A 23,927-nucleotide genomic window follows, 5' to 3' on the forward strand; every position below is an offset into this window, starting at 1 on the left:
CCTTTTGGTTTGCAGCCATTGCCTGTTAGCTGGGACCTGGAGTCCCCCAGTAAGGATTCAGCAGTGATCAGCACTTCTCTCAGGACAATAAAATCCATAAGTGATGTGTGCATACTGGAGATTTTGGGGGTTGCTGTGAGGTTGAGCAGTTTATTAATGGTAAATGCATAAAAAGTAGCTCCTGTAGTATTTTGTGTGTTAACAGTTACTCAGGTGTCTGTGATCTCATACCCAGGAGTAGTTCCTTAAAATTATTTTGAGAAAATGCACTGTAGGAGACTCTTTTATTTGTATACCAACTTCTGAGTAGGTTTGCAAGTTCTCTCTAGAGAACTCGAGTAATCAGATTTTTTGATCACTTGACTGCTGCTCTGTGCATGGATGAACCTGGCCTTGCCTGTGAACGAGTGCCCCCAAACCTGTTGTGCCCATTGTGTGTTTGGTGCTTAACTGTTCACTTGGCCTCTGAGTTGGTCCATCTGGTGAAAGGTGTGAGGGTTTAGGCATAATGAATCCTTCAAGTACTGGAGTATGTGAATAATTTAAAAAGTGACTGTTGTGTTTCATGTAGCAGTGTAACTACAGATGTAAGATTTGCTTAAATCGTGCTGCTCTTTAAACACTGCAGCACTTCTTTTCCTGTATTGGCAAACATCACTGGCTTCAAGTGACATTAGCTCATGATAACCTCTCTAATAATTCCCACAAAATCGTTTAATTATTACTTAAAAATACAAGAGAAACTGGATTTTTTTAAAGCTAGGATGCTTTCAAAAGTAAAGGAGAAGATATATTTGAGCCAGTCCTAGTAATGAGCATTTGTGTAAATGCTCATAAAACCTTCCTAGTGCTGTTGAGTAGCAAACATGCTCCAAACAGCTGTGCTGTGTCAGGCTGAGGAGCTCAGCCTTTGTCTGGGACATGAAAAAACAACCCACAACCAAAACTGGGTATGAGCAAAGGCAATGGGATACCTTGGTGTGCTCTTCCAGTTACTGGCAGCCTTTGGTTTTGGAAACTTCTTGAGCCAGGATGTGCATCTGGAATGTAATCGAATAATCCTCTTTGGACTTTCCTTCTATCTATTTGTCTTCATGGCTTTTTGAGTCTATTTATGCTTTTGGCCAACATCCTGTGTAAATGCATTTGTCTGGCTGGGGGTGTAGGTTTTTAGTTTAAACTGCTGTTTGATAACTCGTATTTGTCTAGCAAGGGGAAGGAGGAGAACAGTCTTTGTCTTTGCCCTTTCTGCAAGCGGTTTGTAATTGCTGTAGATTTCTTGTATACCATGCTTTAGTTACCTTTTTGTCAAATCTGTGGATTTCTAGATTTCTAGTTTTCTTCTGTGTAAGATATGGTACTTCACAAGGTGGATCACATCACAGTCTTGTTACACTTTTTTTCTTCTTCTACCCTAATTCCATTCAGGTTTTGTGCATGCCAGGGATTTATGCAGTGACTTGAATATATAAAAAATTATTAGGAAAGGAATGGAACAGAGAATTTCCTATCTTTTCCTTCCTAACTGGTGTTTCCATTATGCTGCTGTTTGCTATTTTCTAATGCTTGACGCTATCCCTATCTGTGAATTTTAATTATTTCTAACTGTGCCTATTCTGAGTCCTGCTTTAACAGCAGCACAAAAGTTTTGAATCAGTTGAAGTGTTCAGAAGTTTATTTCACATCTAAAGTTGTTGTTTCATTTTTTTCCATATTCAAATTTGAAAACAGAATGGTAATTGATGGTGTTCATCCTTATGAATGAAAGAGTGAATTGACATTTTCTATAGTAGCAGAAAATCAGAAAAACTGTCAGGAAAGGGGCGAGAAAAGTGTCTTGCTTGTATTTCCAGTAAGAGAAAACCTTTCCTATGGTAACTTGCTCTGCAGATTAATGAGGCAAGGATTATCAAATGCTCAGTGAGGTTGCAAAATACATGTTACCCAGTAAGTCTGAGATGTGAGAATAGCAGTACATGGGATCTAAATTTAGTGACTTCTCTGTTTCTCCTCATGTTTCTGACATCTGTTTGTAGCATTTATGGAACTGTTTTGTGGAGATGGAGAAATGTTAAGTTTAGATTTGCTTTACTGGGGATTTTGCTGAGTCACACTTGTGACTGCTAAGAGTTGGGAGGAAGAAACATTGACTATTTTGCTCTTTGTAAAGCTTTTATTCCTGATGTGTTTTAGAGATGCAACTTGAAGCAGATGTGTTCTAAAAATCCTGAGAGGTGCTGTTCCTATGGGTGTGCATAGGACAGCATTCCTGCTTGCCTCTTTCCTATTTTTTTAATTTTCTTCATTCAGTGTGTGTTTGTTTGTCAGTGCTGATGCTGACGTCCTGCTGCTGACAATCACTTTGTCCTGGATTGGGCTCTGCATGTGACTTGGTGGCAATACCTCTGTCTCTAGAACAGAGAGAGGAAGGTGCTGATGCCACATTGTCCCCACGGGTGACCTGACAGTAGTTAATGCACTCCATAGGCTCTGTGGGAAATAAGTTTAGTTCCCTCTCTTGCCTCAGGGAGGGTCAAACCTGCATTTCCAATGAGCAGCAGCCAGCAGATAAGTGACTATTCTGGGACTGGAGCAGTGTCTACGCCCTTGATTGAAACTGTTCTGTGGTTTTCTCCACACAAATAATGAAACTTTCCCTAACAACAAACAGTCTCTTGAGAACCTCAGTGTCTCCAGTGGGAGCAGGGAAGGTCAGAGTGACAGTGTGGGGAAATGCACTTAGACTGAGGTCCCAGTGCTGTTTTATCCAGGCAGGAATCATGCAGTCCTGCAGCCTCCCTTTGAGATGCTCTGCAGGGGCTGTGAGGTGGAGAAGGGTTAAAGCAGCCCCAGAGCTGGAGCTGAGCAGCCAGGGGAGATCCTGCAGAGCTCCAGGCAGCAGAAAGGTCAGAGCTGGGTGGGCTGGGAGCTCTGTGCAGGGCCCAGGGCAGCGTGGGGAGATGGTGATCCATGGGGACGTGGCTGGGGCAATGATCACTGTCCCACACACAGTGCTGATTAACCATTTCATACAATTCTCACTGAGCAGAGACAAACCTGCCATGAAATGCCTAGAAATAACCATGTCCTGCTGGTCTCAGTCACCACAATGCTCTGGAAAAATCTCCCAAATTCCTAACTGGGCATAGTGGGGAGCTGCCCCTGCCTTTCAGTTGCAGCTGGGGTGGTCATCTGTGCAAGGGATGGTTTGCAAAGGTGTCTGAAACTGTGAGGTGTCATGGAGGCATCTGCAATTCAGAGACAGAGCTTTGTAAGTAGGGTTTTCATGCTTATGTTTGTTAGCACCATTCAAATAATGATCTAAAGACTTCTGTTAATAAAGGGATGAACTCTGCAACTAGCAATGAGAGTTGGCTTTTGGTCTGTATGACAGAGTTACTAAATAGTTATGCCTGGAATTCAAAGCAGCAGTTGGTAAATATATTTGATTTTTGTCTTTTCATGGTATTGTGGAGATAAATTCTCTACTTCATAAAAAGAAGTAGCAATCAGTAGAGAATCATAAATATTTACATTTTTGGGAAGCTGCACTTCAGGATCACTGTTGGATAGTGACAACCATGACACTTTGCTTTGAGTTCCTATTCTGTGTCACTCCACTAAGTTGCTTCTCACTTCCCTCTCTAATCTTAGTTTCCTTTGGGAAGTCACTGTTGTTGTTGTTGTTGTTGTTGTGTGGTGCTGCTAAAGGACTGGAGAGCAGAAGGGTTCAAGTGTTAAGAAAACATAATACAGTCTGGATAGCTTAAAATATGCAAAAAAAGAGATCAGTCCAGTAATGTGGAGGCTCATGTGAATAGCTGCAGAAACAGAACTTCAATTTTGGAGGTTTTTTAATTTTATTTATTTTCATATCTCTAAAGCCAAAGATCACCACAACAAGAAAGGTAATTCTATATAACCCACAGATTTTACTTGTACTTGAGAGGCTGAGTCACCATTAACAGATCTATCCATTGCTAAAATGGTGCTCATTATTGAGAAATAACTATTGGCCTTCAGAAGCTATTTGCTGCAGGTGAAGTTAGATTCAAGACTGATGTTTCAAATTTCCTTAACCTCATGTGTTTGGCTTGTTGCCATGAATATGAAATGAAGTTTCCATAAAAACTGCAAAATGTGAAAATAAGCAGCTCAGTAATCCTGAATTGAATTTGAGAACTAGATCACTTTGTTTCCATATTTCCTTTCCAGTGTTAGAGTGGCGAAACCTACCTGCCACACGTTGCTTAGCAGAAGTAAACTGATTCTGAGGGAAAACTGGTTCTGCTTTCCTGAGCCTGATCTCTTGGAATCTATTCAATGTCTTCAGTCCTCTTATGCTCTTCTGATCTCCCTAATGCTTGAGAAAGCTGAGATGTCCTTTTTGGTGTCTAAAACCCAAATGCAAAGAAAAAGGAAGAATATGGTTTCAGGCATGGTGTTACTTTTAAAACTACAGCTCTGATGATCACACATTAGTTCCCAGACACTTTTCTTAATTCCCAGACACTTTTCATACTCTCCTTGATGTTTACTTTCATTATCTGTTGGTAGCACTGCTTGTTGCCATTAGCCGTTGCCGCTAATACTTTTTCCACCTGGAGAAATACTTTGTGGCTAAGTTGCTTACAGAAGCAAGCTCTATCTTATTTCTGCTGGGGATGTTGCAATAAACAATGTTTATGATTCTCTCCTGAGTTCAGTCTCGCCAGAACAGAGTCAAAAAAATAATCTTAAGTACCTTCAAGTTCTTTTACACTTTAATCTTTTTATCACTGATTTTCCTCTCTGAATCATCCTTTAGGGCTGCAGAGTTCTGGTTGACGCACGGGACAAACTGGGGATCCCTTGGCAGTACACAGAGAACGAGAAGCATGGAATGTTTCTGATGGCCTTTGAAAACAAAGCTGGAATGCCCATCGAGCCTGCAACCTTCCAGCTCTATGTCCCTGCCCTGGGTGCTCTCTGGAGGGATTCGGGAATCAAGGAAGCCTTCAGCCGTCGCAGCGAATATCAGCTGGTGAGTACATCCTCTCCACGGTGGGAGGAGAAAATTCCCTGCTCTGTAAATCTCCATTCAGCTGACAGACAGCTTGCTACATGCAAAATGGAGCCACCCTGTTAGCTGTCTGTAGGAGTGCTGTAAATCTGAGCACTTCGGCAGCAGAAACAAGTGGTAATTGGAGCCAAACTTGAAAAACTACATGGCAGTAAGAGGGAGTGGAAAAGTGCACATGACTGGATAAACTGGAAGAGCAAGAGGAACCAAAAAAGGCAGGAATTGGTTGAACTAAAAATATTTTAGCAGCTCAGTAGGTCTGTTCATAGTAGGTCACTGATGAAGGCACACTTAATTTGTAACTTTCCAGTCCTGCCAGCTTGCACTATATTGATACTGGCAAACTCTTCCTGCGTGCAGCTCTTTTGAAGTGAATGCAACACCCATTCCGGCTGCTGCTCCCTGACTGTTTCTTTTCATCCTGACGTCTGCAAGTGAAACTTGGATAAGCAACTGAAAGATGACAGTGAGCGTAAAAATGTGCTCTCTTCCCTGCTTTCTTGCTGTTAGGTCTTCATGCTCTTGTGCCAAAATAGCTGCACTTCTGGTATGGGATATTCTTCTGACAGCTGTTCGTAATCCACTGCTTCTTCTTCATATGTACAAGATGGAGAGGGTTTTTTTTTTTTCCTTCTTTCTCTTCCCTGTTCTGTGAAACAGGGTATTGATCCAAACAACCTGGTACACACACAATTACTGTTATCACTGTTTAATTAGAGGGGTTAAAAGATAGAAACGTGGCTTTGTATAACCTCTTTTGGATTCTTCTACAAAGGAAGTCAATACAGCTGAATGAGGAGAACTAGAGAAATTGAGTAGTGAAATTCTGATTTCATGCTGCGTCTCTGTGTGGGTTTTCTAGTGTGTGATTCTGCAGTTAAACTCGTGCTGCAGCCCTTAGGTACTCATCTGTCTCCACTAATAAGATGCCTGTTTGAGTCTTGTTGTTGCACATCTTTGAAATCTGTCTCTGAAGTGTCATGAGACTGCCAAATAGGTAAAGAATAAATGAAATGGCAAAGTAAAACTGTCACAGGATGATTGGATAAACCTCACTTCCTTAGGCTAAAAATGAAACAATTTCCACATTACAGCACTGGGGGTGGGGGGAAGGATGTACAGGGGCAGAGAGGATGGATTAATTGTTCCATTATTCCTAGCATCTGTAGACACAGACTTTGCTGTTCTAAGCACTGTTCAAATGTGGAATAAAAAGATGGTTGGTGCCACAGGGAACTTGAATTTACCATGAAACAACTGCTAAGAGAATCCAGTGTAGTAAGCAATAGTTGCATCAGCAGCCTGTTAAGATTGTTTGTTTGGCTTTTTCCCTGGGAAATGCTATGGTCAAGCATGGATCTTGTTTGTAGAGGGAGATTCAGATGGGAGTCATGTGGGAGGTTCATTCCTGTACTGGTTAGCAATAAAGTTGTATCAAACTGGGAAGAGAAAATGTCCCATTTGTTGAATAAATAGCGTTCCAAAAGTAGTAGGCTTACCTCTGCATTCCCTGGCTTAAAGGATTAAACAGGAAATACCAAAAAAATAAAAAAGCCCCACAGAAACAAAGCAGAGAGGCGTGCAAGTGATCATTTCACATGCTGTCATCTTCAACATGGTGCTACAGTTGCATTGTGCATCCTTTTGGATGCCACTGATGTGACCTTTGTAATGTTCCTGGGGCAGCTGGACTGCTGTTAGCTTGTCAGTGGTGCAGCCATGTGTGTCACAAACCACTGTAACTCCATCCCAGTCCTGCACCTGTGGCACTGACAGCAGGGAAATCTGGGTGCTGTTATTTTATTGTGCAGGCTGCAGCGCCAGGGGATTAGAAAGTGCCTCAGTTGCAACTACAAAAAAAGCACTTGCTGCATAAAAGGTTTTTAAATGCAGTACATTGGTCTCAAGGATAAAAATGCTGCTGCTGGATTAAACATATTATTAACACCTTAACTTGAAGAAGTTTCCATACCTTGCTTCTCAGTTCAGCAGAAGTCAGATTCCCTGAGTATATGGGAATAAACAACCATACAATTCCTTAAAAAGAAGAAAAAGTTTAAAACTGCGTAACATTTTAAAGAAAGAGGTGGTTTAAGGAGATGCCTAATTTGTAATTGCATATGATATGTACAAACCCATACCTTCATTTAGTTTAAACCCTTGCTGGATATAGACTTGTGTAAATAAATAGAAGCCAGATATAGTGGACTCTGAGAAAATAAATCTTTTCTGAACTGATTCTAACTAAGGCTAAAGAAAACCTCTGCATCAGCACTCTCTTTCTTCCCTAGTATAAATGAGCTATTAAATGGAATATGCGTGGTTTAAACTGAATTTATTATCTTTAAAATAGTTTTTAAATCATCACCAAAATTTTGCAGCTTTACATTACTGTGATCTTTCTGAATGTGCCTTGATGCTGTTTGGAAAAACAGCCCCACTCAGCACTGGCATTTTCTTCACCCTGGTCTTGCAGTCAACTCAACACCAGCTTTGTTTTTTTCAGTCATTGTTATTATTTTGGCTTCTAAGCTGTAGGATTCTTGGTCTGCTTTTGAATGCTCTGTTTCTCGAGGAAGTTGTGTGACTGTTAAAAAGTACAACACGTTGGTTGGTTAGCTAGAGCTGAAAATTGCAGTGTGCAGGTGCCTTCCTATGGTCTGAATGCCCAGCTCAGGGACTGACTCAGCAGTAACAAACTTGCTGAAAGAAAACGCCTCTGACCATAACCCTGTGCAATCTAAAAGCTGCTTCTCTGGCACCACAGAAGCTGCCTCTGGGCATTTGAGTGTTTTCTGCTTCATACTCAGTGCCTACAAGTGCTGGTTGTAAATCCCTGTCTGGGTCTTTGAGCGTTTCAGAAGTGAGTGGGTGGATTCTACAATAGCAGGCTGCGTTTTTTTGCCTTTGTCTTCCCAGCCTTTCTTAAAGCACACTAACCAATTTTGCTTTCTTTTCACAAACATCAGCCTCTCTCTTTTCCCCTGCCCCAGCCAGTCCCCACCGACCCAAGTTCCTCTGTTCCTTGTATGAGAGCCAAGTAGTTTGGGGACAAAAGCTTCATTGTATTTTTGCTTCCATTGTCACGTGTGTCCTCGTTTTTTAACTACTGGAATAGGAATTCCTTTGTAATCAGAATGTGATTCTTCTCCCTTCTCCCCTGCCCTCATTATCCCCCCAGCCCATTTTCTGTCTCTGTGGTGGAAAGGAATACATTGCTCACATGTCTCATAATATCCTGTGATGTTTGTTTTTTGGAGGGTGCCAGTGGTGGTTTGGGCAAGGGGCTGTAAATCCTCTGTTCCCAGCAGGGGGAGACAAATCCCACTGGCAGTGGTTTCTGGACAAAGTGCCATGGGGTTTCCAGTAGGGTTTGGCTGGAAGGATGGAAGCTTCTTCAGGTTGAGCCTAAAAACAAGTATTTGGGTGTATGTGGGAGTTTGGGTGTGTGTATCTCCAGGCTCTTCTTCACCCATGAATGACATTTCCTTTATGTCATAAACCATGGAGACCAAGGCCAAGGTAGGAGTTGCTTTGGTCGTGTGGTTTGGGGTTTTTCTGGGGCTTTTCCACCCTCTCAGCTCTCTAGTATAGGAATGTGAGAAGCCATTCACTTCTTTAATATGTCCAGAACAAAAAGTCTGACACAAGGTTAGATACTCTCTTGACTTGCAGCTTGGCATGCTTGATGTCAGTGTGGGTAAAAATGGGACAAATAGGGCTTGTCAGGCAAAAAAAAATTATATTTTTGTCACAGGCAGAACAGATGTATAATGATGAACAGATCTGCCAAGGGGATCATGTGGCTTCATCAGTTCTTAGAGCAAAATTGACATTGTTGCTACAGAGAATATGTTCCTGATCCATCACCAGAGTATCAATTGAAATTGTTGTTATTGATGTATTAATATTATGACTAATATTCACTGCACTGTTAAAAGACTTTCTGGTGTTTTAATAGCTCTTTTTTAAAGAAAAAAATAAATGTCAGCATTAATGGGAAGTTGTGGTTCCTGTGAGGGAAGTAAGACTCTTGCAAATATAGACAAAAACCTTACTACTGTGTCCATAGCTATTTTTAGATGTGTGCACAGGGAATTGTATGGAACGCTTCCATTAATACTTCAAATACTGAGAGCCTCTGAAGACTTGGGTGTGGGAAGACTCTGGAAAATGTTTTAAAGACCCTTTTCTTTTATATTGATTCACCATTCTCTGGGTGTTGGAGGTAAGGGGGAGTCAGGGGATATTTAACAGGACATGAGTCTCTCCCCTGAGAATTAACTCTGGGTTTTGTTGTTTTTCCTTTAAGCAGACCCTGGAACTGGTTAAACTCTGCCTGCCAGACAGGCAGTGTGCTGGAACACTGCAGAGGGAACAGCCTGCTCCTTGGGTTAGGAGGGCTTTGGTGCTGCATTCTCCTCATGCAAGGAGCTGATGGCTTCTGAGCCTCACAGGCAGCCAGCTGTGTGTTTGGGGCAGTGTGGAGGGGAGGCACCAGTTATTCACACTAATTCTTGATTCAGAGCAGACAAACAGCAGCTTAAATGTCTTTATTTTTGTACAGCAATGCTCAGTGCAGCAGTGATGTGATCAGGAGTTGGGCTGTGCAGTGGCCCCTGAGACATGGGGGGACTTTGTGGCAGCATTTGACTGAAGCCAAGTGAGTTGAGAGGTGGGGCAGCAGAAAAGTGACTTAATGTGAGAAGTAGGTGACTTTGGAAGTGACATATTCAATGAAATCTGCAGCAATGGGCTGTATTTTGTCAGAGTTCTCAGTGCACTTTAACAGAGATTTCCTGACTCCTGAACTATGAAATTTCCAACTGATTATTCGTCTAAGATGCAGAGTAGAGCCAGCCTTAAAAGCATGTTTGTAGGCAGTTTGCTCTTTCAGCACATATGGCACAGCCCTGAAATGCTGCAGTGCTGTGCCTGGCATCACAGTGAAACACTTGCTGATGCACTTGAGGAAATACTGAGTGTCAAATCAAGCCCAGCTTATACAATCGGCTGTAGCACAAAAATGAGCTCCTCTCTTTGCAAACTGCTCTTTGAATATGAGCTTACACAAGAGACTCTGAATGTTGCCTATTCTGCAAGGATGATTTTTTTTTTTTCTCCCAGAGCTGTGAAACTCTCATATTTCATCAGTGAAATCCATTGAGGCTTGACCAATGCTGGTGCGATATACAAAGGCAATAAGCACCCTGTTCAAAGTGCCAGCCTGGGAAATCTTGTTACCATTTAATGCATGTAATTGGGACTAGGCAGTAACTCTGTCAAATTACTTTTGAGCTCTGCATGGGTATTTCCTAGCTTGCAGAACTCCTGTGAAACTAAATTATTTCTGGGAAGTTGCATGGTTTTTTGTTTTCTTTTCTAGATCTGGATGGGACATACCACTCTGACCCACAAATTTTTTTACAAAACAAGGGATTGACAGTAATGCTACAAAGCAGAAACTTATGTTTGCTGTTGCTGAGCCTTAATTTTTTGTAATTGCACACTATTATTGCTGAAAGTCGAGTATATCTGTATTTGACAATATTATATGATTTATTTCTTTTTAAAGCCAATTGTGAAGCTGTGAGTGGTAAATAGGTTTGTCTGAAATACAGCTACTACATGTAAGGAATGATAATGCTATATTATATATATTATACAATAATAATCCATTCTAATCTGGTTTTGTTTTGTTGGAATTCTGAAACAGTGGCCTTATCTGACACAAGATGTCATATTAACCTAAAAGATCACTGACTTGCAGACTTTTATCAATGCAGCATGAATAATACCCTGCTCTGGACTTGTACAGCAGGGAGAGTTATGAAGATATTTCTTCTTAGTTAAATATCTGAGCAAGGTTTTAGGCCAGTATCATGACAAGTATCATTTAAGTGCCAGAGATCCGGATTTAAATTCTTAATTTTAGTTCTGTTCTTCAGTCCCAAGACCTCCAAAGTTTATGCTCAAGTAATGGAGTCTGACTCATCCTTGTCCAGTAGGAGAAGTTAATTGCTTGTTTAAGTGTAATATTGCAAAGCGTGGTGGCTGCTCTGCAGCAGGAAGGATTAGCAGCTGGAGTCCCTGGCTTCTAATCCTGTCTCCATGACCAAATAGGAACATTTTTTTCAGAGCAAGGTCTCAAGCAAGAACCGTCAAACAGAAGTGGCATTTTGTTAAAGGAGGTGAAAGGTAGTGAGTTATGGTTTAGGTTTTATTAAAAATTGAGAGATAGCAAAGCAAAATGCAGCTGGAAACCTTCACACAGAATTCTGTGGGTGCTGGCTGAGGCTATAGAGTTTCAGTTTGCATCTACACTAGTTAAATCCTCAGTCTCCTATTATATTTGCAATATTCTAAAAATAAATGTTTAAGTGAGATATGTTAATGGGCCTGCTGCACCAGAGAGCTCCTGGAGCAGTGTGGGGTTTGCTGTACCAGGGCCAGTGTGTCTCGACAGTCAGGGATTGAATTCAGCCTGAGCTGGAGCAGGAGGCAGAGCTGGAGATGTTGGCTGTCACCACAGGAAGGAGTGCTGCACTTGGTGCTCTCACTTGTGCTTTAAGTGCCTTTGAATGAGAGGTGAGAAGAACTTGCATTTCAAGTAGGCTGGATTCACAACCATTTAGAGAATCATTGCACATCATTTTGAATTCTAGCAAAATCTACTCTTGCAGTATCTTTTCTCAGTGGCAGGAACTGTTCTCTCAAGAAGAACCAACCTTAGAAAGCTGTGATGGGTAAAACAGTTGTTACCCATTGTTAAATACATTCTGCTGTTGGAGAGAGGTAAGAAGAGCCAGAAAGGTCATGAATTATGACTTTTTTAAAACAGGGCAAGTGAAAAAGTCTTGGAGAACAGCATTTTGTTGCTGTACCTACCCGAGGTCTCAACCAGGCATTGAGTGCTAAGTGCTCTGTGCAAAAATAGAAGGATTCTTGCCATGAATTTCTCCTGACCTTAGGTTTAAGACAAAGTGCAACAGCTGGGTGAAATGTAGCCTGCGTGGAATTGGGAGGATAAGTTGGAAAGTAATGAGCAGATCATACATAATAAATAAGAGAATAACAAGAAATTGATATGCCTACCATATGGGAACTGAGATGGACCTGAAAAAAGAACTGTGCTACTGGCTGTCCTGCTATTCTGTGTAGTGAATTCCCAGCTTTGACCATTTTTAAATTTTTACATTATTTAAAGATCAAAAACTTTGTGCAAAATCACCTCTAAAGTCTGAAAGATGTACAATTAACGCACTTCATTAATGCTCTGCTCTCTATGGGTACCAAAAAGCTGAAATTCAGACTTAGTGTGGCCTTGCCTTTAACTTACAGGTTCTTGGAGGTAGTTTAAAAAGCCTGGTACTATGTGAGGAGCTTTTTGCTGTTGGCCCTTGGAAACCAATACATCTTGACTGTATTTTTGGTGTGGTTAAGATGAATGAGAGAAACAACTTCATATTTACAGCTCCCATGGTGAAAATTCATTGTAAACATTTGCATCTTGTCTAATGATTGCCGTTTTTCTGGTTGAAAGATTTCTTTTTCCTTATGTGCATTTTACTAAGTACAGGCTTTTTATTTTTGTCTTTATCTCTTAGTAATTGAGCCCCTTAGAGAACTGTCTGGGTGTCCTAAAAGATTTTTTTACTCACCCTTACCTCCCTGTATGCATATGGAAGTGGTTATAGTGTGGTGTCTTACCTTCAACAACAGCACTGAAACACTAAATCTAATGTGCTTAGGCTGGAAAAGTCCTTTTGGCTCCCAGCTCTTGAGAATAAATGCCACCTTGGTTCTGGAAAGAAGCTTTAATTTTATTATGCATAAAATAATGAGAAAAAATACTCGGTGTGTTTGTCTTTGCAGAATTGTTGTTCTAAGCCCTAATTAGTGCTACTCTAAATCTTGCAGGACTGTATTGAATATGAGGATTTGTTCAGAGCAAGTACAGCTGTAATTAATCTTTGCATTCCCATCAAGAAATGCTGGCACATGCTGTGAGAAACAAGGAAGGAAACTTTCAGTTCAGGCTGTCTGAGCCAGTACCCAACTGCAGCTACAAACCACTGGAGTAATCTCTTTATCCCTTTCTAGTGTGCAGGAAAGGTCTGGGCAGACAAATGCAGCCCAGGGAGCAGCCTTTAGCTTTGATTATGCTGTTTAGTTTCATACTCAGAGAGTTTCTAATGGACCTCAATCATTCAGGAGACTTTAAAATTGGCAACTAGTATCTCCTTAGAGATTCCCAGTAATGAAAATATATTCCAGAAATTTCAGAAGTTAGGCACATTTAAAAGTGCACCCTTTGAATGGCAAAGGGAGTCTAATGAAGGGTTCCTTCTGAAATTTGGTGGAAGCAGGAGAGAACTCATATTCAGTAATGAGCATCTGCCTAGGTTAAAGCCATGGTAGCATAAGGACAGCTTTTATTTGAGCTGCTACAAGAATACTTCATTATGCAGAGACATATGTTAATGTTTATCTGTCCAAAAACAAGGAATATTGTTTCTAGTGGAAGGGTTCCACTTGCCAGACTGGTTTCATCCCTTCAGTCTCAAAGATACAGCTGGAAAGGAGACTTTTTATGTTTATATTATATACTCAAGAAGAGGTGACTGGTTTTGTTAAGCCTGTCTCCCTGACATAGCTCTCTCTGCTCAGAGCAGCAGTGCTGACTGTGCACTTCAGAAAGTTCCAGTTTTACAAGTCAGCCTTTTGTACCTCATTTCTGTGTTCTTTGTAGTGATTCAGCTTTCTTTTGGTACCCATTCAGCTTATTACTGGTACCAAACCTTGTGCTTTTCACCTAGAACTTGGACAGGGAGCCAAGGGTGTTTTCAGTGCCTTTAAAAATTTTTCTAAAAAGCTCCCTCAAGAAAAAGCAGTAAGAGGTTAAGGCTTGGATTTTTCAAAGGGGCCACTGAATTTAATAGGATAACGGGTAATGAATGCTTTCAAGCTTTCCTGAATATCCTTGTTTACAGCAAGCTATGGAGGATCAAGAACAAGTAACAAGAACAGATGAACAAATAAGCAAAACCTTAAAAACTAGGTCTCTTTTTCCAATGAAGTCTTCGTGCCATATCTTCTGTATTTTTGTACTTAACAGATATTTGAAGTTGTTCTTGTCACACTGGCAGTAAATTATGTTTAATGAGCCCATGTTCTTTAAAAGATGGGACCTGGCAGAAAGGTCAGAAAAGGAAAATGCAGGTAGGCTGGTTGGGCAGCAGTAACCTGCTCAAGTGGTGATGCTGTACCCTTGCTAACTATTCAAATCCTGAGCTTTTTGCAAGGACTTTTCAAAAAGATTGTAACTGTCTTTAACCTACTTCTGTTCCTTCCCCTGCTCCTGCTGTCTCCAGGCCTGTTTTGCCTTAAAACATGGAAGCTGCTGAATGCAAACCACTCTTGGCTTCAGCTTACCTTGGGCTGTAGCTCTGGGACAGAGTAATCCCTGTGAGCAATAGGAAATGGTGGTTTGAGGAGTTCTGTTTTGCATTGTGCTCTTGCTTATGTTGGCACAAGTGGGTTTTTTTGGAAGCTGCTCTGAGAGAAGAGGCAGAATGCAGCCTGGGAGTGACTGTGAGCACAGCTGAGGGAACAACACTGCTGTTGGGAAGGAGCAAGCAATGGGCATCACAAATGGTCAGGAGTTGCCTTAAGGCTTAAGGTTAACCTGGTGCTTGCCAAGGAATGATGACAGTGTCTTTGTCTCAGTGATCCTTCTCCCAAGCAGTGGTTCCTCTCCTAATGCCAAAATAAGATGCCTGTACCTCAGAGATGAGTTTTTTCAAGGTTTGTACCCCGAATTAACAGAGTATCTGAAGTGTTCACAGACTGTTCAGATCCAGCCTCTGTTTCACAGGTAGTGAGTGTGGAGGAGGAGGAGGTGGTGAGCAGAGGGAGGGAGGAAAGAAACAGTGCTTGACTTTTGATTTTGGGTTTATGTGCAGTGGTAGCTGTACAACAGGGCAGGGTGTCACAGATCAGATGATTAAGATGGATCTGAATGTGATACAGTTCCAGGAAATATCTCAGTGCTCCAAACTGCCACAAACCAGCCAGCGATAATCAAACACTAGTGCAGGGAGCAGAGCTGCTGAGTTCCCTTGCCAAAGGAGAAGGGTAAGCTTTAACAGCTCAGTGTTTCACTTCTCAGCTGCACTGCTGGGAAGGTTTCTGTCACAGAGAAGGCAGCATGGTCCCCACCTTCTCATTAGTTTGCAGCTATAGCTTAAAGCAACTGTGTGGAGTAAACCTGTTTTGCTCTATTATTGACTTAGGATTTGGGGGAGGGCAGGAGAACTTCTTGGAAACATCATGCAAGATTTTCTGTTTGAGAAAGTGGAAAACATGTTGCTCTGAGTAGTAATTTATTGACACCTTTCAAATGTCTCCTCTGTATACAACACAGATTCCTGCAGTCAGACTGTGGCAGACTTGTGCTTCACTTGGCTTTCCTCCTGAACAAACTGTTGGTGTTTGTCCTTAGAAGGTCTGCTCTCCACCCCACCCCCAAAGCCTCTTAATTTGACTTGCTTTCCTTGATACTCCCTTAATTCTACTTTGGAAAATTCAGTAAAATCCCAAACTGAAAAAGCACTGGTTTATTGATGGAACTCTTTCCCATTTAATTCCACCTCTGAATTCAAGACTTTGATCTATTTTGTTTCAGTCTGCTCAGAGTGGAGTACTGAATCAGTAATGGTGTTGGATGTGGGCAGGAGGCAAAAGAGCCACCTACTATATCCTCTTTTTCTGTCTTCTTTCTTCCAGCCCAGCACATGCATTCCTGGTTGCAGGGAGTTCAGCTGGCCATCCACGTGGCTGGACTGCTGCCCTCTCTCCAGTTCAGTAGGATGTGACTGAGGCTTTAACTAAGATTTTTTTTTACAGGCTAGTCTGCTGAACAGCTTGGAAGAGTTTGTTAAACTCACTTTATTTTCCACTGTGGCTTGATTAATTTCTATGTGTAGATGAGGCCTTAAGGATGGAAGGTGTCACTTATTTCAAATCCCATATTTCATCATTAGATTTGTTTTCAAACCTGAAAGAGAACAAATTCTAAAATGAAAAGTAGTTCAACTTGCATGAAATCTTCGTACTGGGGTATCAATAGTGCAAAGTTTAAGTGCAAATTTGGAGAACTTCCCTTCCTCATGCCAAAGCAGTCTTCAGAAGGGGAGAGAATAATTAGAATAGTTGATACATTGTGATTAGATGTGATTAGATGTTTCTAGATAATGTGAAGAAATCCAATTGCAGAGAAAATTTGATTTGATTGTGAATGGAAATACTCAGCATTTTAGTTGAATTTGAGCTCTTCCTAAAACCTTACTTTCAGGTACTGAGCAGCTTTCTGAATTTTGCAAAACCATCATTGTAGTCTGCATCCCATCTAAAACTGTCTCAGTTGTATACATACAGACAAATAAGAACATTTTTAAAACAGATTTTTAAAGAGATATGAAGGATAAATGATATTTTGCAATCCTTATCATCACCTTTTAACAACAGACAATGACAAATTTCAGTGTGACATGTGTGAGCTGCTATTACCCCAGAAAGTGGAGCATTAGGACACTGCAGCAAATCTTCGGTGTGTAAGTGGAGCAGGAAGCATCGTTCTGCAAGATACTCAAGGTTATGCCTCTTGTAAGTGCATCCAAGTTGCTGAGCTTTCCAGCTGGCCACCTGCCATGGAAAAGTCCAAGCTCAACATTCTCTCATGGCTGGTGTTAGCTGCTTTTTCAGCCCACAAGATCTAAGATATTTATTTCCCATCCCTTGATCTGATAAGATTTGAAAGGGAAACTTGCTGGTAAACTTGTGATTTAGTCTTGATCAGATAGTCAGTACTGCTGACTAGATTAATTCAAGAAGGTATTTTTTTTTGTCGCTGTCTGTTCTAGTTCTGCAGATGTCTCCTGTAAACAAAGCAAGTTTCAGGTTTGCCTTCTGACCTGCTGGGAACAAAGCATGGGCTTGGGGGTCACAGAATAACAGGATTGTACATCATTCCTGGGGATGTAAAAACATCCAGTTGCTTCTAAATTCTGCTGCTAGCTGAAAACGCCCATTTTTCCATGGCAGCTGCTCGCTGAGAATAAATCGGATAATTTGTTGGTGATTGGCCAGAATCTTGGATCCATCCTTCCTTCTCCAGCTCAGGACTTTGCTCTAGCTGTGGCAGGAGTGATGTTCCAGTTGCCTTTGGTGTGTTGAGCTGGCTGTGCCTGGAAGGAGAAGCTGAGCCTGGTGTGTGCTCATTCAGCTCAGAGAACCTCCGGTGTGGAGATGAAAGGGTTCTGGCAGCACTTGCAGACAATGCATTCCCTTGGACAGCTGGCAGGGAAACAGGAAGGAATCCTTCCATGGGATGCTCAGGAGTTGGTCTGTCCAGTCGTGCCAGGACTGAGCTGGGCTCACTGCTGGTGTTGCATGCAGCCATCAGACTATTTTTGCTGTTTAAACACAACTCTGATTCTTCCACGTGAATTTGGTCTCTATCCCCTTGCAGCTGCTCCTTGACTCTTGACTCAGTGAAGGGTAGGACATGCTGAACCACTGTGGCTGATGGGCAAGTTTGTCTGGTTAAGGATTTTTCTAGATTTATTTTTTTTAAAGCTAAAATTTAGCGTGTTTATGTTGCACTGTGCAGCTTTGTGTTTTGTTTGTGGCCACTACTGTTTTCTCTGCTTGTTGCACCTGTTTTTCTTCCAGCCATTGCAAATCTGTGAAGCAGAAACAGCAGTGATTTGGACAGTAAGTATGAGTAAAATCAAAATTATAGGGATTTTTTTGTTATGTTTCTTGAAGCTTTTAGTGTAGGATGGAGCCTGCCTTAGTCTATTAACAAAAAATTCCTTTCCTCCTGGAGCCACTGCTGCTGGTGTACATATTTGAGACAAATGGACAGAATTGTTAACCTAGTCCAAAAGTAATTCATCTCATCTACATCCTGTTGATGTAGAAATACCTAGAATTTCAGGAAAAAATGTAACTTTGTTTTTCCCTTGGAGCACTTGGGAGAAAGGATTGCTGTATTTGATTGCTGTAAAAAACTTTACACATGTTAAGAGTTGCCCTTCAGCACAAGAACTCTGCTCCTTTTTGAGTGTTTTTAGCTGCAAGGCTGGAATTTCAGTCACAGAATTCCACAAATCTTAGTACTGATGTGGAAGCTCTGATTAGCCTCAACTTTTTCTGGAGAATTAAATAAATATTTATCACCTATTATCCATATGCTGCAAAGCACAGTTAGGCCATGTATCATGTAGGATGAGTTTATACAAACCCACCCTGACAAATGTGCCCAAACAAATTTTTCCATTGTCTCTACTGAGCTGACAAATAATAAATTTTCAAAATATTTTCAGACTTTAACATCTGATACCAACCCTGTGTGACTAGGCAGGAAAAAGGAGAGGTAATTTTTAGAAATTTGGAACCATATGGTTTTTTTGTAGTTGGTATGTTTGTAGGGTCCAGATAGCAGCAACTTGGATAAGCACTGGAGTTGCTGGATGGGAGCCAGGAGCTCAGTCTGTTGTTAAGGAGGAAGTTAAATAACACTGGAGAGATTTGATAGCTGGAATTCTGTATGGCTTAAATAAGAAGTGGTTGGTCTCTGCACTGGAGCTGGTGATTGAATGAAAAATTAATGTTTGTCTTGTGTCAATAAATTTCGGTGCCCAGACAGGATGTAGAATATCTGTAGAACAGAATTGCAGTGTCCAATGGGCATCAGCATTTCGGGGCAATTTAGGTTACTTCAGCATCCTCTGGGGGAATTCCTAACAAGCACAGACTTGCTCACCTCCTTGGAAAATAATGCTGAATTCATCAGCTGTCACACAGGAGAGAACACACTTCTGGCTGCAGTAAATCCATGCCCTGTTAGCAGTGAGGCTGAATACAAGTGCAGATTTAGAAGTAATCTCTTGGAGGAGCCTGCAGGCTTGGGCAGGGGGAGTTGTTTGTTTTTTGCTGCCCCTGAGGAGGATTTTAGCTCTTGGGAGAACCAGGATGCAGAGCCTGGGCAGTGTTGGCCTGGTCTCTACCAAAAATGTGTGTTTTGGTGTCAAACTGCTGCTTGAGCCAGTAGCTCTCAATAAGGAAAGTGTTTTCTTATCACTTATATCACTTGTTCTTGTGAGGTTTTGGGTCTAATTTCAGTACCCAAGAATTTGGCTGATCTAACATCTCCAGTATTTTCAAACACTAGTCTCCTGGTTATTTTGTAACCTTGCTCTTCCCTTGGGCCTCTTGCTTTTATAAAACATCTGAAATGGTAACATTCAGATCCCTTACAGTCACCAGGGGATTGACATCCCAGGAAACTTGGAAAAGAGGAGATCTCCATGTTTGAAAACAAAGATTTTGCTTGCAAGTTTCATTTTGTGTTTCTGTGTCTCAAGCAGCCCTAATGGAATGGTTCCTTCTATAAAGGCCAGCTTTGGATGAAGCTGTCAGTGCTTTAAGTCCATCCCATTTGTATATCTGAGATCTTGGTTCTGGGAGATTCCCAAACATCTTTCTGGGGTCTCCTGGATTTCCTCTGTGTTTCTCAGCCCTGCTGCTGAGTGTTTTCCAGCTCCTGAGCAGAGGGTGGGTGACCAACACTGTTGTTTTGTCCAGATCACTGTTCTCTCACCTCGCAGATCCTGCTGCAGTGTGGGGCAGTTATTTTCAGTCTCCATTTCTCCAGTGTTCTGCTGTATGGTGGGAATTCTGTTAGATCTGTGTTATGGGAATTCTGTTAGATTTGTATTCAGTGCTTCCTTGAAGCATAACGTTTCCTTCCTGTGTGGTTTAATTCATCATCTGAAACAAGCTGAGACTGACAGGTCTACCTTAAATTGTGCACTCTAAATTTAGCAGCCAGAGACAGACTGATCAGGAAGGGCTAAATTAATATTATGTCAAAAAGGCCTTGGGACAAGGAAAGGAAGAAAGCCAATTTGGAACAGAGGGTCCCCTTTCAAGTCTTTTAGTTCAGAGCAGAATTTAGAGGAACTGCTTTTCAGAAGGAAAAGTTTGAAATGAGCCAGTATTTTAGGGGACTGGACAATGGGATGTTTCATTGTCCTTTATGATGTAACCAGGGCTCACTTTGAATAACTGAGGGTTAAAGTGACAAGTTGATAAATTCTGGCCTTGCAGAACATGTCGAATTGCTGAGTTTCTAGTGGTATTTTAAAGTAATCTGCATATGATTGCTGTGCATTTATTTTCATGAAATAAATATTGCTTGGGAACTCTGCCCAAAATGAGGCTATCAATGGCAAAGGAAGTGATGCCAGATTAGTTATAATATTTCTTTGTGGAGATTTCCTATGTGCTCTGATTGTAGCCTGAAGGGACAGGGATGTTGAATTCAATCAGTTATTTTCATGGTGACTTATTTGGAGCTAATGTTAAGATGGCATTCACAGAGTATAAAGTATGTAGATTAAAAATTTCTTTATTTCATGGCTTTTGCCCCTTGAGAATGCTGTGGTCAAAATAATCTAGCATATAAAAAGAGTTTTAGAGGACTATTTCAGGAAGCAGGAGTATATGTTTACATTTCAACTTTCCTCCCTTTCTCTTCCACCAGTCAGTTTTTAAACAAATTGTACTATTTTCTCTGGCATCACCAAACTTTATACTGCAGATAGGACAGTTGAAAAGAACAACAATTTTTTAAAAAATAATCCAACAGCGATACTGCATTGTGGGCTCATTTTAGGCTTTGTGTTTGTGTTTCTTGAATCCTCCAGTTCCCAGATGTGCAGTGACTCATCCTAATGAACAATGGGAACAGCAGCTGCTACTCCTTCTCTTGGTCCCAGTGAGCAAAACTGTTACTCAGAGGATCTGAATTGCAGAGGGAGAAAAGATGAGCAGTGAGAGAATGAGTCACCCAAGGGTTTGTGGTCACTCTGGAGTGGGGAGCCAGGAGTGCAGCACCAATGGTCAGCGCTGTGCTCTGGTGCACTAAAAAAGGACCATCTGAGTTACATAAAATTCATAACTCAGAGGTCACTCTTCCCTCCCCCACCACTGTCCCGTAAAACACGGGGTGTGGGTGCAGGAGACATCACTGAAACATCTTGATTTATTAGCAAGGAGGATGGAAATCCATAAAAATAGCTAACTGGTTTGGAACTTTGCGATGTGAGATGTACGTATAGACTATTAGTTAGAAATAAAATAAATGAGAAATGTCAGTGCATGAAGGCTGTACTGGCACACTCTGCTGTGACAGCATAGAGCCCTATTCTGAGATACTGCTATCTCAGTATTGTGCTGGTTGAAATTAAATAGTCTTTCATAGTTTAAGAGCATTATTTATGAATATTGTTAGAATATTTTTAAGGAAAACTGTACTATCAGGACAATGCAAGATTTGAGTCTTTCTAACTGGAAGGCAGAAACTCAGCCACCTTCCATGAATGTCATTGATCTGAGGAAGTTTCTTGAACTGCCACAGTTTTTCTTGCAACATCAGCCTGTAAAAGATCTGATCTGGACCTTGTTTATTTTTCAAGTGAGCACACCAGCATGTGATTATATTTGGGTATTTACACATAGTATAAATACACATAGATGGTATAAATATACATACATATAAATAACTTTAGCTTTCATTTCTCTTTTAATGCTTGCAAGCGTAGCTTAAAATAGATTGTGATGTTAAAACAACCTTTATTTTTCCGAAAGAAGCATTAAAATACTGAAATTGAAGTCATCAATCTGTATAAAGATATTTTTAGTATCTGATGAATCAATTGCAAATATTTGCTGACACTTTTATAGGAAGTCATGGTCATGGACCTGAAATAACTGGCTGAGATCTGGAAAAGGAGAGCACTTGCAGTGCTAAGCCAGCTTTGAATGTAGCTGAATGGCCAGACAGATATTGGAGAAACACTAAATTTGCACTGAAAAAGCCAAACCAGCTTCTTTGTGGGTCAATGTGTTCAAGAGAAAAAATAATTCAACACGAAAGGGGCAGCTGATACTTTATTTTGCTAATTATTTGCCTTGAGTGGAAAATCTACGTTGAGTGATTTAGAAACTGTGTGTGTATGTATTTTTATATACATAAGCACTTGTTTGTATGTGTGCATAATACCCAAAACATGAGGCAGCTCTGCATAAATAGTAATTTATTAGTGGAATTTAAACATTCATTCAAGTGCAGCCTGATACAAAACCAAATAAATTTGACTTCTAGATCTAATTAATGTTGCTGTCTATTTTCCCTGTATGACAAGGAAAAATTAATATAGAAAGGAATGTTCAGTTAGCATAATTGCTCTAATTAAAAGCACTAACAGCAAACAGTTGTGAAACCTGGAGTTTCCATATTTTCCTGATTTAATACATGACATGTTACTCATCGAGGCAGTTAATGCCCAGTGCAGTTGTGTGTGCTGCTGGCTCAAGGAACTGAATGTGCTGCCCAGAACTTCCCAGTTTTCTGTAAATCTGACTAAGATGTAGAACAAGGTTATTCCAGAAACCTTTGGAGCAGGAACTGAGTCCACACTTCCGTAGGATTTAACCAGGGAATCGTTAAAGCAGGAGGTTTTGAGTGTGTGTGCTGGGTTTGGGGTTATTCTGGGGGGTTTTTTGGTGGCTGTTTTTTCCTCACTTCATGTTTGTGTGCTTTAATGCTTTGAGGGTTTTTAACTTCAAACCCTCTGGAGCTTGCAGAGGATTTGTTGTTTTGGCTGGAAACAGATATTTTGACTTTAGTGCTGGATGCCTTTGGATTCTGTGCTAGAAGAGAATATTCAGATTCCTTCAGATCTGTCAGACCATGCAGATGGTGCTCACACCTGTTCAGCCACCTGACTTGGTTTCCCAGCTCTCCCAGTGTTTTGCCATTGTTGCTTAAAATCTCCCTGAACAAATTACTTGGCTTAATTGCAACGTTAGAAAGAGCTGGATAAGAATCTAGAGGAGTCTCTTTTCCCTAAATCACTGCAGAAATGAACATGTCTTTTTCTTCCATTAATCAGTTTATTTTCTTACCTCCTCATAAAAGTGCAAAACGTCAGAGTGATGGATGTGTGGGGTGGGAGACAGGGGAGGCAGAAGCTGTAAATCAGGTGATCCTGGCTGTGTGTCACAGCATTTCACAGGCACAGGGCTGTTCCCTGCTCCAGCGTGGCAGGGAGGATGGACAGGCAAGACTCTTACAGCAGCTGGGTAGAAAATTGGAAGAACCTCTATCAGAGATTGTCCCTTTGCAGTGTTTTTGCACATCTGAAGGCACTGTGTGGCACTGAGCACAATAGGTAGAGAAGGGGGTTTTTTGTAGCTTCAGTGATCTTTTTTTTCTGGGCTCTCCCATCTCCTGAACATGACTAATGCTGTACAGGAAGCCCTTTTCTCTTATTCATGCAGTCTGTGATATCTCTTCTGATCCGCAGAGTGCCAAAAAATACAGGAAATTACTTTCACCTTATGAAAATTCATGATTGTAAGGAAGCTCTTAGAGCAATTGTTCTTTGGAAACTTCCCCTCTCTCCCACCCCACCCCCCCCCCCAAAAAAAAAAAGTGGGTTTTTTCTACTAGCAATCCATTGTAAATCTTTTGTTGATACGTGGTAGTCTTTTGCAAATCCTTGTGTTCTCTCTCCTTTATGAAAAGACACTTCCAGTTTTAAATGTTAGGAAATAATAAGCTGCAGCTCCTTTTGTGTGTGTCTTATACTGGGAGTGTGTACTTGTACAACACTGAATCCTCTGATCTCCAGTCTGATCCCTCACAATGAACTGTTGTGTTGGCATCTGTTTGGAGTTGTACTGGGGGAAATAATTCTGATCTGCTGTCTTAAGTGCAGAGGAGGATGTT

The 23,927-nt window shown here is 41.1% G+C and overlaps 2 protein-coding genes and 1 long non-coding RNA gene across 3 annotated transcripts in view; 1 reads left to right on the forward strand and 2 right to left on the reverse strand.

The window, feature by feature from the left end:
* The window catches only part of BRAT1 (BRCA1 associated ATM activator 1), a 211,404-nt gene that overhangs the window by 136,597 nt on the left and 50,880 nt on the right, over positions 1–23,927 (reverse strand). The gene's annotated exons all lie outside the window — the stretch shown is intronic.
* The window catches only part of GNA12 (G protein subunit alpha 12), a 40,569-nt gene that overhangs the window by 7,435 nt on the left and 9,207 nt on the right, over positions 1–23,927 (forward strand). The window contains exon 2 of the mRNA XM_085074530.1: positions 4,808–5,023. Within this exon, the coding sequence (XP_084930656.1) occupies positions 4,808–5,023 (216 nt within the window). The remainder of the gene's footprint in view (positions 1–4,807; positions 5,024–23,927) is intronic.
* Positions 10,787–14,719, reverse strand: LOC146430680 (uncharacterized). Its single transcript, XR_014855071.1, has 3 exons — positions 14,498–14,719; positions 11,507–11,637; positions 10,787–11,424 (listed from the first exon to the last, which is right to left on the reverse strand). It is a non-coding gene; the product is annotated as an uncharacterized LOC146430680 (long non-coding RNA).

The sequence above is a fragment of the Lichenostomus cassidix genome, chromosome 14, assembly GCF_008360975.1.
Source record: "Lichenostomus cassidix isolate B80296 chromosome 14, HeHo_3.0, whole genome shotgun sequence".
Taxonomy (NCBI): Eukaryota; Metazoa; Chordata; class Aves; order Passeriformes; family Meliphagidae; genus Lichenostomus; species Lichenostomus cassidix.